This window comes from Euprymna scolopes, chromosome 29 (genome assembly GCF_053919585.1).
Source record: "Euprymna scolopes isolate OS-2025 chromosome 29, ASM5391958v1, whole genome shotgun sequence".
Taxonomy (NCBI): domain Eukaryota; kingdom Metazoa; phylum Mollusca; class Cephalopoda; order Sepiida; family Sepiolidae; genus Euprymna; species Euprymna scolopes.
Genome location: NC_136510.1, coordinates 29,971,971 through 29,990,878, shown reverse-complemented (window position 1 = coordinate 29,990,878; position 18,908 = coordinate 29,971,971). Strand labels below are relative to the sequence as shown.

Genomic DNA, 18,908 nt, shown 5'->3' with positions numbered 1-18,908 from the left:
TGAATCTACAGACCACGTCATGCAAAAAAAAAAAAACACGCTATCAACTTACCCACAGTAGAATTTTCACGGCCCATTGTTCTATCATTGTTGCTTAATGATGACATGGAAAAAATGGCTTTACCGATGATAGATAAATTAAAATAACAGTTTCGATTATGGATTATTGGTAATTATCGGGTGTATTCTAAGACAAAACTTAACTAAGATCACTCCCAGACTTATACACTAAAGTTCTGTAAATTTTAAAGAAAATCTGTTCAGCAGTTTCGGAGTCTATAAGAACTAACACACACACACACACACACACACACACAAAGTCGCATTTATATAATTGTAGAGATATCATAGTCATTTATGATATTAAATTTCCAAGATGATTTAATTCAAGAGAGAAGAATCTTGCATATCAAATTGGCTGAAACTTTTTTCTGCTTCAGAGTGCTCTCCCTTTAGAGTAGTATATTTTTACATAAGTTTTTTTACACACACAAACACACACATATGTGTGTGTGTGCTTTCTGGAGTATTAAATGCCAACAAATCTTCCCAGATTTCCAGCAGTCTCGACCTTTTTTGATAATTGTTACAAATCAGTTTGCTTTATCACAACACCCATTTACAATGAATTTATTTCTGTCAACAAACATTGCTCTTCTCTGAAATTTGAGTGGCAATAAGTCTCGCCAAGTGTTTAGTACTCTCTACATCTTTTCAATGACTATCCCACCTTGATCTTTCCATCTTTGACTTGTCACAATTATTTTTATAACTATTATTATTTTGTTTTCCTGTTTAGTTATCAAGTATAAAAAGGATAGTGATGAGACAATTGGAGAGAAATTTGCAAAACTTAATTTCCATTCAATCAAGAAGAAATCAACCCGCATGAAGGGTCGCCTCACCAATAATTTGGGCATCAGTCTACAGGTTAGTATACATCAAAAAACTTTACTTTATTAATAACATTGTTTCTATTTTTCTTTACACCATTTCATTTAGAAGTTATCAAGTATCAAGTGGACAATAGATTTCATTATGTGTCTTATTATTATTATAATAATAATAATAATAATAATAATAATAATAATAGTCTGTTTAAAAGTCAAAAGAACAAACAGGCGTACTTGGTTAGAGTTGAAGTGGAGTTATATAATTGGATGTTAATTTGTTACGGGTAAAAGGTCTGTGCATTTTTTTAAATGTCTGATGTTACCCATTATTGCTTTAATACCAATTCAAAAATGAGTAGGGGATAAAGTATAATCCTTAATAGGTTTATTAAACAACTTACAGATTAAATAGTAAGGTAGAAGCTACTAAATGTGTAATGATTAAAATCTGTAATGCAGGGTGCATTTTGTTTGCCTCTCGAAACTGTCATGACAGATCCACTCTTTTATCTTTAGTTCAAGGGAAATAACTCTATTATTTTTTTTTAGTGTGCCATGGTCAACAGTCGTCATATGAGCAAATCAGTCAGTTAGATTTTCAGGCACTTAATATCTGCCGAAGCTCATTTTTTAAAAAAAACAAGCATCTGATGTATTTCATGGATGCATGTCTAACTAGGCTGTGTCTCGCACAATCCTCTAGAATGAATTGTCAGTTGGTCCAGAACTGCCTATTGGATATTCACAGCTGATCATCTGAAAGTCATTCCCCAATTTGCCATCTGAGACACTTGTGGATGAATTTATCACTCCACACTGCATATATATATGTATGTATTTTAATTAGAAAAAAATATAAATAAATTTTGTATTATTTAAATTCTTCAGACTGCTGTTCTCATCTCGTATGTAATTTTCACAACATTTCAGTCAATGTACCTTCGATCTTTTTTCAGGTGCATCTTGTTGAGTTAACACTCGAGATAAGAACGGTAGTCTGAAGAATTTAAATAATATGAATTACAAATTCTCATCTCAAACATTCAAAAACATATAAATTTAATAAATAATATATTTATTAAAGTATTATTATTAAATGCTATGACAATGCGTGGTAAATAATAAATATGAAATATATAAAGAAAAGGATAATAAATGACAAAAAAGATGTTAGTTGGATATATATATATATATATATATATATATATATATATATAATTTTTTTTTCTATTCAGTCATGTTATCCTAATATTTTGTGAGTTTCGAACAGCCTATCCTTCATATCACATCATCCAGACTAGTATCTAAACGATGTATCACCCATAGTCTACTCTGACTGACGGAAGCTACTACTACAGGTTCAATTGTTCAATTGATGGTCTGGCACCTCTTTTTAATCTGAACAAAATTATGAGATAGAACTTGATAATCCCAGAGTAGTTTACTGGTTTTCCGACTATACATACTTTTTTTATTGCATTCTTCTCTGTGGTGTTTATACTGCACTTGTTGGTGGTAGTCTCCCATTACTTTGCATAATTTGAACTCTAGTTATGGATTCACAAGTAAGTTAAAACGGCAGAAGTAGTGTAAAATGTAAATACTGGTTTATTTCCATCAACGGAAAATTTTAAGTTTCTAGCAATTTCTACATAATTAGTGAATTTAGGGTATGTTGATGAATTATTATTAAGGGGAAATTAACCAAGGCTTTGGAACTAAAATGGTGGACAATCTGCGTTGTTCCTTTTTACTAAACATGACTTTTTTTTTTGTAAGGGAAGTAACTCTAGTAAGTCGTCTGCTTCATTATAAAATTCTCACCTGGTAGAATAGGCATTAAAGAATGATTTAAAAAAGAAATATATCATTAAAAAATAGTTTTTTTGTAAAATATATATCGTTGAATTCTTATTCTGTATTGATATATTACATCAGTCTTGTATAGTATAATAAAAATCATAACATAAGTCGCGGGGGGGGGGTTGTATTTTTTTTTTAGTTTCTTGTAAGTTTAGGTTTCAATTGTCATTTATTATTTTCTTACATTTTTGTATTGTTTTACGATTTGTATTTTTTACTTTGGAAATATTTCACTATTTTTCAGACGAAGGATGAGCAGTTTGAGAAAATTGAGATTCAATTCCGCAGCATAGAAAAAGTAATCAAGGTCTTCTTGCGAGATGTGGACACATATCTGAGACAATTAGATGTAAGTAATTTTGAACATGATTTTCTCTTTATATAAAGAAATAGGATTTTTTTTTTTTTTTTTTTTTTTTTTTTACACAGTGGTCACTACTTATCAAGGCCCGGAAGCCACTCAGGGATAAGGGTTATTGCAAGTACATTACGTTAGCGTGGAGATTTGATGAAGTGTTTACTTAAGGAGGCGGTTCATTAGGAATTTGTTAACGTTGGACTTGAAGACATCCAAGTTGTAGTCAGGTGGGAAGCAGGCAGACGGAACAGAGTTCCACAGGCGTGCAGTTCAAAGAAAGAAGCTTTGTTCATGGAATCCATGTTTTGATTTAGGCACAGATAAAGAGTGGGGGAAATTTTATGCATACAATATTCAATTTTTAAACTTTGGCTGATATCATAAGTTTGCTGGATATTTTTTTCTCTGGTGATTTTTTGAATGGCTTCATTCTGAATTCTCATATGATTACTTCACCATTTTGTTGCTTTCGTCTTTATCAGCTGGAGTGTAAACATGAACTTCTTATGAGCAACATTTAATATTTATATAATATTGGTTAATGATGAGCTTGAAGATGTAAGCAGTTGATTAAAAAATTTGAATAAAAATAGTATATAGGTGATAATATATATGTATGTATATATATATATATATATATATATATATACATTTTTTTTTAAGATTATGAACGTTTTGGAGTTAAAATCAATTTAGTATTAAATAGTATTATGGGAAAAAGACGTTTTTATATTTTTCCATTTTGAGTAATAAAAAAAATAGAACATGGCGATATCAGCTAAAGGCACTACTTACAATTCCTTTTTTGTTAAAATCTTGATTATTCTGGCATAGTTTGTACATTTTAAGCATGCTTTTTTTTTCAGATTACATGCATAATACTAAAGAGATTTTAACTCAAAATGGTTCCTCATTTAATAATATTATAAAGAAGGTTTTATCAGCTATACACTAGTTTTTATCGCATTCTGTTTGATGCACAATAGATTTTAAATCAAAATGATTCCAACAAAAACAACATAAAACTAAACTATGTTTATTGCTTATGCACAATTTTTTTTAACACATTCTGTTTACACCTTCAATCTCAACAGTTGCCATAATATCTACGTAAAAATTTTGTTTGTCACTTCTTAGATACAGCATGAACATTCTTCAGTAATGCTGACACACTTGGCACTGGCCTAATTTTGGCTGTGATTGGCCGCTTCACTTTCAGAATAGTCTGCTGATTGTTTTAAGAGGCATTCTCTTTGAGATAAGCCCATAGATGAAAACCTGGAGCAATATAGTTTGATAAAGTGTGAACACCATTTAAGGTCACCTAAGTGTCTTTGAAACTATTGACTAAATGGTGCTTATCTTGGAAAGACATCATCCACTCCAACGAACTCCATCACTATTTCTCTTCCCCCTCCCACACACACACTCATTTAAGGATTGATCTGCTTGTTTTGTTTTTTGTTGTTTTTTTTTGTTCTGAACAAACTGGAAAACAGTTGTCAGTATATTCTTCAGAAAGGGTTCAGAGAGTATTACTAACCGTTTTTTTTTTTTTTTTTTTTTTTTTTTTTTTTTTTTTTTAGTTTTTATTCGCCCACTGCCCTCTACCAATGAATCTGTACATAAATATGTTTATGAAAAAATAAAAGTTTAAATTAATTTGGGGATATTTTGAGTAGGGTGACCCCAGAGTAAATGTGTTCATACGTTGACTGAGATGATTCTAGTGAAGAGTAGGAGAATCATTTTTTTTATCATTTTTAGACAAACGATCATTAACGACGCCCATTTTCTTCACTTTTGATGGCCTTGCGTCTAATTTGTTCTATATGTAAATTAAAAAATATATTTTTTGTGAATAAATAATTTAAAGTGTAGTATCTGTTTTGATACTACAGATTGTCTATTCTGTCATCAATCAGTGAGGAAAAATCTTTCTAGATAGAGGTAGTTTTAATTTTTGTGCTCAATCCAGAGTACCCCTTTTTGGGAAGATGGATTTTCCCCTACATTAAAAACCATTCTTGTGTCTAATTCTGCCCTCGTGAGGAAGCAAATGGAGAGGACGAAATTTAGTTCTCATCTAGAATTCCCTCTACGTTAAAAAACAGAAATAAAGAAAACTCTGTATGATGTACGTACTTATGACAAAACAAAAATATCACATTCCAAAAATTACGTAAATTAATGAAGTTGTTTTATTTTTATAAAGAAAATTATTTTTAAGTGATAAATGCGAATTTGTAAGCATTACAATATAAATCTAGTAAGTTTGAATCGTTGAGTTATCTCCCTTTGTTATTTGAGTTTTTGTTTTTTTGTTTCAAAATGACAGGTAAGACAATCTTTCCTTAGCTAGTCATAAAATTTGATTTTCTTCTTGAAAAATAATACTACTTGATAAATTTAGGTCATTTTTGGAATACAACATTTTTTTGTTTACTCATGGGATGTGTACATTATCCAGATTTTAGTTTATTTTTGTTTTTTAATGTAGGAGAATTCTGAGCAAGAACTCAACCTTTTTCTTTCTGCATTTATCCATAGCAACCATGTCTCTTTTATTTCTATTTAAAAAAATTTTTTTTATTTAGGATTATGTCATCTGCTGGGAGAACCTGTGCGCTGATGTTGTTGCTATCTACAGTGATGCTCAGTCTGAAGAACTGAAATGTTACATGGAAGCCACAAACCTCATCTGCACTCAGTATTATCCAGAGTTTGTACGTACTCTCGCCATCTTCTTGCCATATTACCATATCTTTTTCTATTCATTTAATGTCACTTTTCCCGTGTTCAGGAGTCGAACATTTACTGATATCGCGCAAGTTGTTTACTTTCCAATTCTTACGGTTCAGTGGGTCAGCAGCGATGCCTATTTCTGACAACTATTTCACCTAACCCAAAAACTCAATAAAATACTTATAAAACCTATCTAAGAACACTGCCAGATACATACAGTACCTTTGTGTAAAATTACATGAAAATTGACTCAGCCGTTTCAGAGTCCATAGGGAATAAACACACACACAAACACAGAGACAGTTTCTTTTATATAATAGTAGATCAATGCCTCCGTTCCGTCTCAAGAAACAATGGATACATCCATGTAAGGGTAGCTACGCGTTTAATTGTGAGGCAAAGGTTGCACAATCTCCAACCATACCTCCTGAATTGGCATTGCTTGTGTCAAGTGACAAGGAGAAGTTCAAGAGGATGGCTGGAAACAATGCTGATATAAACGGAGAACACATACAGCACCTGGAATTCCCAAATGGCCACCTATTTTTGTACTGACCAGGTTCAACATTGCTTAAATTCAGCGATCTAATGGGAACCATGATCTAACGTGATTATGCCATGTATATATATATATATATATATATATATATATATAAGGCCTGAATTTTTGCTTTCACAGATATTTATATTATTAATGTAATACAAATGGGACTCCTTGGAAATTCTGTGGTGCCTTCTTCCTCAGTCAGTATAACTTACTGCAAATAATAATATTCCTTTTGAAATAGGATAGCCTCCATGCTGAGAAAGTGTTGTGCCTTCAGCAACTCGTCTTACCTAATTTGTTCAGTTTGGTTAAATTTCACATTGCAGGTCCATCTGATCGTGGATTTGTTGTCATTGCACCGCAGATGGGCAATAGAGAACTGGATAAATGCCTCGCATTCACTGCCATATAACAGGACTCTCCTGGCATAGCTATTACCCAACTTACCTCTGATATAAAGAGAAACAGCTTACAAGGGTCATTCCTATTTTTTTAACTCAAAATATTGAAGAGCTACAAAGACGGGAGTGGTACTATTAAAACATGTGACCTTTTGTGCTCCAGGATTTATTTTTCTACATAGTCACCGCCATTCTAAATACCTGGTGCTACCAGATCAGGCTGCCCTGTGGCTTCCTGAGACGAAATGCACCTACATTGACGTTTTTTTTGTTTTCTGATCTTTTTTGTAAAACTTAATTATGTTCTGCAAAACCAAAAACAAAAACAACAGCCTATTCCCCCCCCCTTTTTATTTTATTTTTTCCTACCTTACTCCCGGTCCTGGATATGACCTTAAACTACATCCGATGGTGAGGTCCAGCTTACGGGCTTGGGGAGTGTGGAGCCACCTCTTAATTGCCATTGCTCCCAGGTCCACCCTGACCCGGAGTGGTAGTACCTGTTAGGGTCCCAACTATGGGTTAAATAGAAACAGATTTTAAAAAGGAAAAGAAACAACAAAAAAAGAAAGAAAAAGAAAACAAATATATTCTATTAAATTATCTATTTATTTTTTTTTTTTTTTGCCCTGTCGGTAGGGCATGAGAACAAACCGACTGTCCCCCTGCAGAGGGTAAAAATCCCTCAATGGGGCAACCAGTTAGCCGTAAAGTCTTAGGACGTGATCCTGGTGATTGAGCGAACCTAAACCAGGATACATAGAAGTTTAGGCACCGCAACACATTACTTTGGCCCTTACTTCGATTAGACGGGCGGTCGGAGAGGCCCGATCCGACCAATCGGCCAGTCACGCCAAGCCCCACCATATATTGCCCATTCCAAAAACCCACTACTAATACAACACATCCCCCCCTCTCCCACAAATAACCCTACTCCCTAATATATGATGGAAAGCGGTGGCTGAGGGTCAATCGATTAGGCGTGAATATCGATGACGAGGCTGTAAACCCCTCAGGATTGCTACAGATCCCATAGCAATATCAAGAGAGAACAGATAATCATTATGATACCACCAAAGTCGGTTATATCATCATTGTCTCCCTGTAGAGGCTGGGCGAATGGGTTTCCCCCCAGGCTCCTCCCAAATAGGACTCCGAGGTGGGTGGGGAACAAAGATGACGAAAAAAGAAAACAAAATATATGGCTTATTCCTCCCAAAAACCACCCAACCACCCAAAGAGAACCCACTCTGATGTCTCTGACATCAGTAGCTCTGACGAAGAGACGATAAAACCAAGGAACTCAACATTCGTAGTAATAGAATCAATGGAGGAAACTCCTTTGAGCAAACTATCACCTTTTAAAATTGAAAAAAATCTTAAAACTCTAAAACCAAAGTCTATTAAAAAACAATTTAACGGCAGCCTACTAATAGAAACCCATAACGAAGAACAAACTAAAGAAATATTGAAACTAAAATTATTTGAAAACATCAAAGTCAAATGCTACAGGCATCCAACCCTAAATACCTGCAAAGGAGTAGTGAAAAGCCACGAACTTGCACTTTGTCCCTTGGAGGAAATCCGGACAAACTTACAGAAACAGAATGTGTTAGATGTTCGCAGAGTTCAAATTAAAAAAAACGGTGAGAAAATCGATACCAATACATATATACTAACTTTCGATTCCCTCACCATACCCAAAGAAGTGAAAGTCGGATATATGAAAATAAATGTAGAAATTTATATTCCAAACCCCCTCCAATGCTTCAAGTGCCAGAAGTTTGGACACCATCAAGATCGGTGCACACGATTACCAGTGTGTGGAAGATGTGGAGAAAGTGGCCCACACATTGACTGCAGAAAAGATTTCAAGTGTGCCAACTGCCTGGAAAACCATGGCGCTGGCTCTAGATATTGCGAAATATGGAAAAGAGAAAAAGAAGTGACCAAACTAAAACATATAAAGAATATATCCTACCCAGAGGCCAGGAAAATCATCGAAACTAAAACATATGCAGATGCAACAAAAAAAACTAATCCAATCAACAATCAAAATGGTCATATACATGTAACGGATACAACTGACAAGAAAATTGATGTCCTAAGCAAACTAATAAAGGAAATGAAAGAACTATTAGAAGAAATGAGGAAAATGAATAGTGCAATGTCTGCAACCAATCCAAGGATAATATTAAGTAAAGACACTACTGAACCACAAAAAGAAACAAAACCACAAACCATTTCTACAAAAACAACCGAACAACCATCAAACACATCACAAGCCAGAAAAGAATCAAAAATCCCCCCAGACAAAAAAAAAAAAAAAAAAAAACAGGAAAAGAAAGATCCCGATCTATATCTCGAACAGGGACTCCGACAGAAAATAGATTTGAGGGATTGGAGACGATGGAAGTTGAACACAATTCCAAATGATGAACAAAATATTACAATGGAATATCAGAGGGATAAAAGCAAACCAAAATGAACTCACATTATTAATAACAAATATGAGCCCAGCACTTGTCTGTCTACAGGAGACCTTTCTGAAAGAAAATAATACCATCAACATAAAACACTACACATCTTACAACTACATAAATAAAGATACGGACAGAGCTTCTGGAGGCACATCAATACTTGTGAAGAATGAAGTCCCTCAAAGACAAATAAATATAAACACAAACTTGCAAGCAATTGCAGTTTCAGTGACTCTACATAGAACTATAACACTTTGCTCAATATACATCCCTCCAAAAGATACAATCAACGAAACTGAGATAACTCAATTAATAAAACAACTCCCTAAACCCTTTTTTCTACTAGGAGATCTCAACAGTCACAATGTAATATGGGGAAGTAAAGAAACAAATAAAAAAGGAAAAGAAATAGAAAACATAATAAATAAAAATAATCTATGCCTCCTTAATAATCAAAACTACACCTATATGTACCCAGCAACAGGTACTTTCACCGCCATTGACCTTACCTTATGTGATCCTTCCATATATATGGACTATGACTGGAAAGTACACAATGACACCTGTGGGAGTGATCATTTCCCAATCATCCTGGAAAGTCTAAGTACTAGCACTGAACAAAAAACACCCAAATGGAACCTACATAAAGCGGATTGGGAAGACTTCCAGGAACAGTGCAAAAACCAATTAATTATCGAAAAGAATGATGAAGATGACCATTTGAACTACTTCATTAAAACACTCACAAACATAGCAAATAATACCATACCGAAAACAACCAAAACCAACAATCACAACAAACCTTGGTTCACAAAAGAATGCAGAAAAGCCATCAGAGCTCGACGAGCTGCCTTGAGAAAATTCGAAAAGTATCCAACAAGCGAAAATCTGGATTTCTTCAAAAACAACAGAGCAAAAGCCAGACGAATCATAAAGGAATCCAAAAGAACAACCTGGAGAAATTATATATCCAAAATTAATGTGAATACCAAGGCGAAAACAGTTTGGAACATGATGAGGAAAATAGAAGGAAAGTGTAGTAGTACACCAATATCCCACATCTCTAAAGGCAACAAAATATACACCGATCAAAAAGACATTTCCAATAACCTGGCAGATAATTTATCAAAAATTTCATCATGTGACAGACAAACAGAGAAATTCAAAAAGATTAGAGAAAAGGAAGAGAAAAAGAAAATTCTATTTAAATCACAAAATACTGAAAAATACAACCAACCTCTTACCTTGCCTGAATTAAAAGAATCGCTAACCAAATCCCATGACACAGCTACAGGGCCCGATGAAATTCCATATGAAATCCTCAAAAAACTTCCAGAAGCCTCAATGAAATACCTACTTGAAATTTTCAATATTATATGGTCCAGTGGAAACGTACCCGAGACCTGGAAAGAGGCCACAATAATACCAATCCCCAAATCTGAAAACTCAAACATCCAATCCCAATCAAGTAACGTCTCAGATCCATTGAATTTCAGGCCAATAGCTCTAACAAGCTGCATTTGTAAGACCATGGAAAGGATTATAAACAAAACACTAATCTGGTTCCTGGAAACAGAGAATCTTATTACAGAATTTCAAACAGGATTCAGGAAAAACCGAAGTTCAATAGACCACATAGTCAGACTTGAAACCTTCATCAGAGAAGCCTTTGTAAGGAAAGAACATTTAACAGCAGTGTTTTTTGACATGGAAAAAGCCTACGATACTGTGTGGAAGTATGGTGTTACAAGGGATCTGAAGGCGCTTGGACTAAAAGGCAGAATGCCAATTTTTATTGAAAATTTTTTAAAAAATAGACGGTTCAGAATAAAGGTTGGCACAGCTCTCTCGGACTTGAAAGAACAAGAGAATGGAGTACCTCAAGGGAGTATACTGTCAGTGACCCTGTTCAGTATCCGAATTAACAACATTGTAAAAAACCTTAACCCTGGGGTAGATTGCTCCCTATATGTGGATGACTTCCTAATATGCTGTAGATCTAGATATATATCTATAATAGAAAGGAAGCTTCAATTGTGCTTAAACAAAGTAATGAGATGGACGGAAGAGAATGGATTTAGATTCTCCAAAAGAAAAACGAAATGCATGCATTTCTGCAAACTAAAGAACATGCATAATGATCCTGTCCTAACCATGGAAGGAATGCCCATACCAGTTACTGACCAGTACAAATTCTTAGGGATTTTATTTGACAAAAAGTTAACATTCATCCCACACATAAACTATCTGAAAAAAAAAATGTAACAAAGCTGTAAATCTTTTGAGAGTGGTAGCACATACCGATTGGGGTGCAGACAGGGAAACACTCCTTAAACTTTACAGAGCACTAGTCCGCTCAAAGCTAGACTACGGTTGTTTCATATATGGATCAACCCGAACATCATATATAAAAAGCCAAGACTCTATTCACCATACTGGCCTAAGATTGGCCCTAGGAGCATACAGAACTTCCCCCGTGAACAGTCTATACACGGAAGCACACGAACCCCCACTAGATCTAAGGCGAGAAAAGTTAGCCCTTCAATATTTACTGAAACTGAAGTCTTGCCCAAACAACCCTGCATACCAATGTACCTTCTATCCTAAATATGAAGAACTCTTTAACATGAGAAGAAAAACTATCAAAACGTTCGGGCTCCGAATGAAGGAAAGCATTGAAGAATCGAAAATTCCAATCTCCAGCATTCACAACTTCATACTGCCTAAAACACCCCCATGGACCATGAAACAAGTTGAAATAAAACTCAACCTAAACAAAAAGTCCAAATCTACCACAAACCCTATTGAATACCACGACGAACTTCAACATTTAAAATTACAATATTCAGACTACACCTTTATCTACACAGACGGGTCTAAAAGCAACAATCACACTGGATGTGCAGCAACGTACCATAAAACCACAATGAAGAGAAATCTTCAAAATGAAGCATCTATATTCACTGCAGAGACTATAGCTATCGATCTAGCATTCAACATAATTTCAGAGGAAACCACCAAAAACTTCATCATTCTCACAGATTCTCTATCAGTCCTATTATCTATACAAAATCAAAAACAAGAAAATCCACTAACAACAAAATTAATAGAAAAAATCAATATCCTTTCAACTACTAAAAACATTATTCTTGTCTGGATCCCCAGCCATGTGGGGATCAAAAGCAATGACAGGGCAGATACAGCTGCAAAAAGATCTTCTCACCTTCCAACTGACAATTTTAAGATTCCACATACTGATCTTAGACCCCAGATAAAAGCATACATACAGGAAAAATGGCAACTGCGGTGGAGTCAGCAAGAGGGCAACAAATTATACTCAATCAAACCTGAACTTAAGGAACGATGTCCGGACATCAAGAGATCACGCCGAGAAGATGTGATACTGACTCGGCTACGCATAGGACACACCAACTTTACTCATTCTTATATACTAAATGGAGAATCGGCGCCAGAGTGCATCCCATGCCAGGAGACACTCACAGTAAAACATATCCTAGTTGGGTGTGATGACCTTGCCCCAACTAGAAAATTATATTATACAGAAAGCAATATGGAAGACCTTTTTGAAAAGGTCAACTCAGCAAATATTCTAGCATACCTAAGGAAAGTAAATTTATATAAGAAAATTTAAGGTCATCCAAATATACACATCCATGTATAAATACAACATTTAATTTCTTAGTTCAATTTTATAAAAAAAGGGAGGAAAGGCTGAAAAAGTCATTCCCCCCCTCCCAATAAAAAAGTTAAAAAAAAAAAAAAAAAGGACTCCGGCATTAAATGACCACATAGGTTGATATGCCGTAAAACCAATCAATCAATCAATCAATCAACCATTCTAAATACACTTTTGCCGGGAATTCAATGACGCATCTCTGCTTCTGACACACATCCATGACAGGGAGTTGCTTCAATTCAATAACGCATCTCTGCTTCTGACACACGTTCATGACAGGGAGTCTTACACTGTCAATATCTACAACAGAAAGATGAAACTTTCAGGTTATGAATGCATAAGTTCAGTCACCATAACAATGCAGTTTCTAATCTCCTCTGATCCATTCAGGTGGAAAAAAAAATAGGAGGCATTACTTTTGGAACGCTCCTAATATTATAATTATTATTTACTCGGTCATAACAGGATGGAAGCACATGCAAGATCTAATTCGAGCTCACATAAAAAAACAATGTATCCATGCACTGCACTTGTCTTTCTTTCTAACGAGATTTAATTGTATAACTTTTGATACTTTATTCAAATAATTTATATGAGAATGGAGAAAAAAATTCTGGATAAGGCAATCAACTCTCTATAAAACATTTTGTGTGTGCATTTAGCTATTCACAGTAATGTCGGTGGTTAAAATGAAGCCAAATTTTTATATATAGTGTAACCCGGATATAAGATACTCTCTTATATCCGGGTTAGCCTGTACATTAATACCCGTTTTAATTTAGGACCACAGAAAATCTCTTTTATATCCGTTTTTTCTTATATTCGAGTCTCTTACACTGCATGCATGTATGTATATATATGCATGTCAGATCATGTCATATACTACTGGTACCATGTAACCCAATACTACCTGCCTCATGGTCGGGTCACCGGCGACTAAACTGGTTCCCCCACCAGACTTGTTTGGTGAGGAGGGTGACTAGTCTCCCTGAAGGATTAAAAACAAGACCTTCCAAAGGCTTCTCGGGGTCAACGGCCAACTAGCACCGTGTGTGTTTGTGTGTATGTATATGTGTGTTGGGGTGGAGAGGGCTTCCGTAAGCCGTGGTGAAGGCAACCTTTCTAGGAGAAGCAAATCTCTGATTTAAAAAAAACATAAAGTGGGAGACCAGTACCTGCATTAAGCTGGTCTGCAGTTTAACTTGTTGCTGGCTATCTTGCTCTTGCTTGTTGCTGGATCTCAACATTTTGAACTGAGAGAAAGACTTAGCTGTCGTACAAAGCTAAGCCTCTGTAACATCATCTGTGTATAGATACTCCCTCAGACATTTGCCTATTAAAATGGTCCTGTGGCGATGAAAGTCATTTTTGGGCTCATGGACCTTTAAGTTTCTGAGGGAGTGGCATTCGTCTGACAAGACGTTGCAATCATCATATATATACTTTGTGGCCTCCGGGCCTTGATAAGTGGTGATTCCTGTGTAAAAATATATATATATATATATATAACTAGATTATCCGTAACCCGTTGGGTCAGTATGTTATATTAGCTATGGAATTAATGTATGAGCGTGACACTTGTGACGTAAAGAAAATAGTTTTTTCTGACATAACAGAAACATTTCTATGAAAGTATATTAAAATGAAAAAAAGAATATAGATAGATTTCTATGAGTCGTTCTGTTTATAATTGTTTATTTTTGAAAAAAAAAACTTACAGCTGTTGAATTATAAGTGGTTTGCCATACTTATAGGTAAAATGTGCACTGAACAGATACCATAATACTTAAAGTTAAATTCAAATTTTGATATATCTTTTAATTTAAACGCGAAAGAAAAAACAATTGGAACGCTAAAAACGTACACAGTAAAACCATACGTGTTATTGTCGTGTTGATTATTTATTTATAACGCAAATTAAAAAAAAACATTTTCGGGGTTATTTATGTTGGTAGTGTAGAAGAAAATGTATGAATGTTTTTTAAGAAAGGTTTATTAAAAAATGGAGAATAAATTTTTAAAAAAATGAAGGCGGTGGGTAAATCGCTGTTGTAAAATGCTCTTATGGTTGTCAACAGGTTAAAGTAGATTTATTTATAAGAAAATTGCGTTAAAATAACTTAAACGTAATACGGAAATGAACAATGTAAAAAAAATGCAGAAAGTATTAACAATTGTTTATTTGGATAATTTAAACGCAAAAAAATAAAAAAACAATGGGGACGCTGAAAACGTTCACAGTTTCTATCACATCACACTTACTTTTGCTAAAATCCTACTTCAACAAAAATTTTTGTCTTTTTTTTTTTACTTAATATTATCCAAAGTTTGCGTGTACTCTCTACACCTCCTCCTCCTGCTACAATTATTATTATTTACTCACTAGGAGTTTTCACACAAGTCATAATCAGTGATTTCTCACTGTTAATGACAAGTGGTGTTTCCTGAAGTCTGAGTAACAAGTCTTCCCAGATTTCAAATCGTCTCTACCTTTTTTATAACTATTGCAAGTTATTTGCATTATTGCCACGACCATTTACCATTGATTCACTGCAGTGGTGCTACCAGATCAGACTGTCGGAAGATACTGGTTTCTTGACCCAAAATGCACCAAACATTGATGTTAATTTTTTTGTTTTCCTTTGACTTTGCAAACTCAGTCTTGTTCTGCAAAGCCAAGTACAAAAACAAAAATAACACTTTTCTTCTACAAACCAAACCAAACCAAACATTATGAATAAATATTTGAAGATATAAAGAATTTGAAGCATTAAACTTTTTTACAAAATTACTGGATAACCCGAAAAAATTGATATACTATAAAACAACTGAATGGTTTATCTGTTAATGTCATGTTTGTAAATTTGAAAGTAAAAATATAAGATTTCCCCTCTCTTTTTCTCTTTCTCTCTTCCTTTTTCCTTTACGCCCACCTTCTTTTTTTAAAGTCAATTTTCTCATTTGGAAATAACATTTTTTTATATTATTTTTCTTTTCTTTTCAGAAAAACACAATCGAGAATCTGGTCCTGTCTCCTCTAAATCAGCTACAGTCATTATTTCTTGGCCCAAACAAAGTTATTCAAAAACGTTTCGATAAACTGCTTGATTATGACAGCCTTGCTCGCAAATCAAAAATAGATAAGGTCAGCTATGATAATTACTTTTGAACCTTCTGATTGGTTAAGAGCTTTGCCATTTGCCTAGCTATTTATGTAAACGTTCACAAAATGCCAAACAAAAATTTAAAAAAACAAACAAAAAAATTTTGTATTTTTCAAATTTTTATTGTACATACAAACAGACATTTGTCCTTTATATAACAGATTAAACAATTAAAAGTTATTTCAGCACTATTCTTTTCTGTAAACATAAATAAGCACATATTACAATAGAAAAACGCGAGCATGAAAAGTAATATGGTTAAGCTTAAACATAGAAAAGTAAAGGACTAGTTGTTAAAACTGGAAAAGAAAAGGACAAGATATTCTAGTAAAAAATATAATAAATTTATAACTTAAAATATTGCAGCATTAAAAAATTTTTTTTAAATTCAATTTATAACATTTTATAATCAATTCTTAATGCTGTCAATATTTTAATTTATAAATTTATTATATTTTTTACTAGAATATTCTGTCCTTTTGTTTTCTAGTTTTACCAACTAGTTCTGTACTTTTCCATGTTTAAGCTTGACCATATTACTTTTCATGCTCGCATTTTTCTATTGTAATTAATAATTTGTCCAGGCTTTCAGTAAATTCACTTGTTCTTTGTTTAATTTCAGTCTTATTTTTTTGCCCCCATAAACATAACATACACATATATTAAAACTTGTATGGCACTCGTCTGCTTTCAATAAAATCCCCCTCTTTTCACGAGAGTGGTGAATTGGTAGCAACAGTAGTCGCTGAAGCAATGTGGTTGCTATGGAAATCAGTCATAAAACACGTTGCTCACCTCTTTACGTTTTTTTTTTACGATTTTGAACACCAGAAAATTCATAACTTTTGTTTTACTGAACGAAAATTGAAAATTTTTTTCACAATATAGCTGAGAAGGTGATCTTTGAAATTTGGTCGAAAAATGAGTGAGTGGTGAAGCTTTAAAGCAATTCTAAATGACTAAAACTGCCACGTAACCATATATTCAAACATGGTAGGGTTTGAATGATTAATCTTAGGAAAAATATTTATCTTAGTGTCTATTCTTTTCTGTCATGTCTATGTACATGTTTGTAGTATGTGTATATATAGACACACATATGTAAATTAGATGGCAACCTAAGTCACTCTTTCGTTTGATGCACACAGAGACATTAAGAAATATTAGAGAATAGTTGAATCAACAAAGTAGGAGAGTGCGAGAGAAATATTATGTTGACAAGAAAGGTCTTGTGGAATTTGTCATTTTAATTTCAAATGATGTATTTTTTAATAAGTTTTCGGTATAATACCTTTACTTTATGTATCATTTTTCACTCTATTTAATAATTTAAATTACAATCGTTTTAAAAGAATAATGGGGTTTTTTTTTTCAGAACGTTCAGTACAAGATGAAAAAAAACAAATTCACACAATTTTCTTATTTCAATTCAAGCTAGACTGAAAAGCTGCTGAAACAACTTGTTATATCAACAAAGCATTTGGCCCAGACACCACTACTGAATGCACAGCACAGTGGTGGTTTAAGAAATTTCCTGGCGGCGATATGAGTCTTAAAGATGATGAGTGTAGTGGTCGGTCATCGGATGATGACAACGATCAATTAAGAGCTTTAATCGATGCCAATCCACACACAACTGTTTGAGAACTTGCTTCTGAATTAGACGTAACATATACGACAATTTCCAACCACTTGAGAGATTGGAAAAATAAAAAAAACTTGATAAATCGGTGCCTCACAAATTGAACGACAACCAAAAGAAACGCCGTTATGAAGTGTCATCTTCCCTTTTGTTACGCAACAATAATGATCTGTTTCTCGACTTGTGATGAAAAGTGGGTTCTTAATAATAACTGCCGATGCTCAGCTCAGTGGTTAGATGCCAACAAAGTTCCACGTCACTTTCCAAAGCCAGAGTTGCACCAAAAGAAGATCATGCTGACTGTTTGGTGGTCTGCGACCAGTTTCATCCATTACAGTTTTTTGTATGTAGGCGAAACCATTACAGCAGTGAAGTACTGTTTACAAATGGATAAAATGCATCAGAAACTTCGACAACAACACCCATCATTAGTCAACAGAAAAGGCCAAATACTCCTTCATGACAATTTCCGACCGCATGTTGCTAAACTGACCCTGCAGAAGTTTAATGAATTGGGCTACGAAATTCTGACTCATCCACCATACTCTCTAGATCTCTCGTCTACCAACTACCACTTTTTTAAGCATTTCAACAACTTTCTGCATGAGAAATGCTTTTCAAAAAAGCAATATCAATGCCTTCAGCGACTTCATTACCATCAGAACACAAAATTTTTACGTTACTAGCATAAAAACATTTGTTTTAGTGTTGGCAAAAGTATGTTGATTCTGATGGTGCTTATTTCGATCAATAAATTTTTGTTTAAGCAGAAATATGTTCATCTGAATTTAAAAGTTAACAATCACAAGAACTTTCTTGTCAGCCTAATACATATCTCAGGTATTTTGCTTAGTTAATTATAAAATAAGGCAATTAGAATGAAACAGAATTTATTCAAACCTACCGCAATCCCAGAACTAAGACTTATATTAACATATATTGTGTTATTAAAACATATGGGAAAAAAGCCTTGGGGAAACAAGCGTTTATTAACTCACATTTAGTATAATAACAGATGTTTAGTAAAGAATTGGATACTGGCACAGTTTTTGAACCAGACACAACCGACTTTTGCCAATGCAGTAAACAGCAAACAAAAAAAAAAAAGAAAAGATGAA

The 18,908-nt window shown here is 34.0% G+C and overlaps 1 protein-coding gene across 2 annotated transcripts in view; it reads left to right on the top strand.

Moving 5' to 3' along the window:
* The window catches only part of LOC145252569 (dynamin-binding protein-like), a 666,835-nt gene that overhangs the window by 602,517 nt on the left and 45,410 nt on the right, over nucleotides 1–18,908 (top strand). For both annotated transcript variants that reach the window (XM_080112187.1, XM_080112186.1), the window contains exons 12-15: nucleotides 800–930; nucleotides 3,001–3,105; nucleotides 5,712–5,840; nucleotides 15,989–16,129. In XM_080112187.1, the coding sequence (XP_079968313.1) occupies nucleotides 800–930; nucleotides 3,001–3,105; nucleotides 5,712–5,840; nucleotides 15,989–16,129 (506 nt within the window). The remainder of the gene's footprint in view (nucleotides 1–799; nucleotides 931–3,000; nucleotides 3,106–5,711; nucleotides 5,841–15,988; nucleotides 16,130–18,908) is intronic.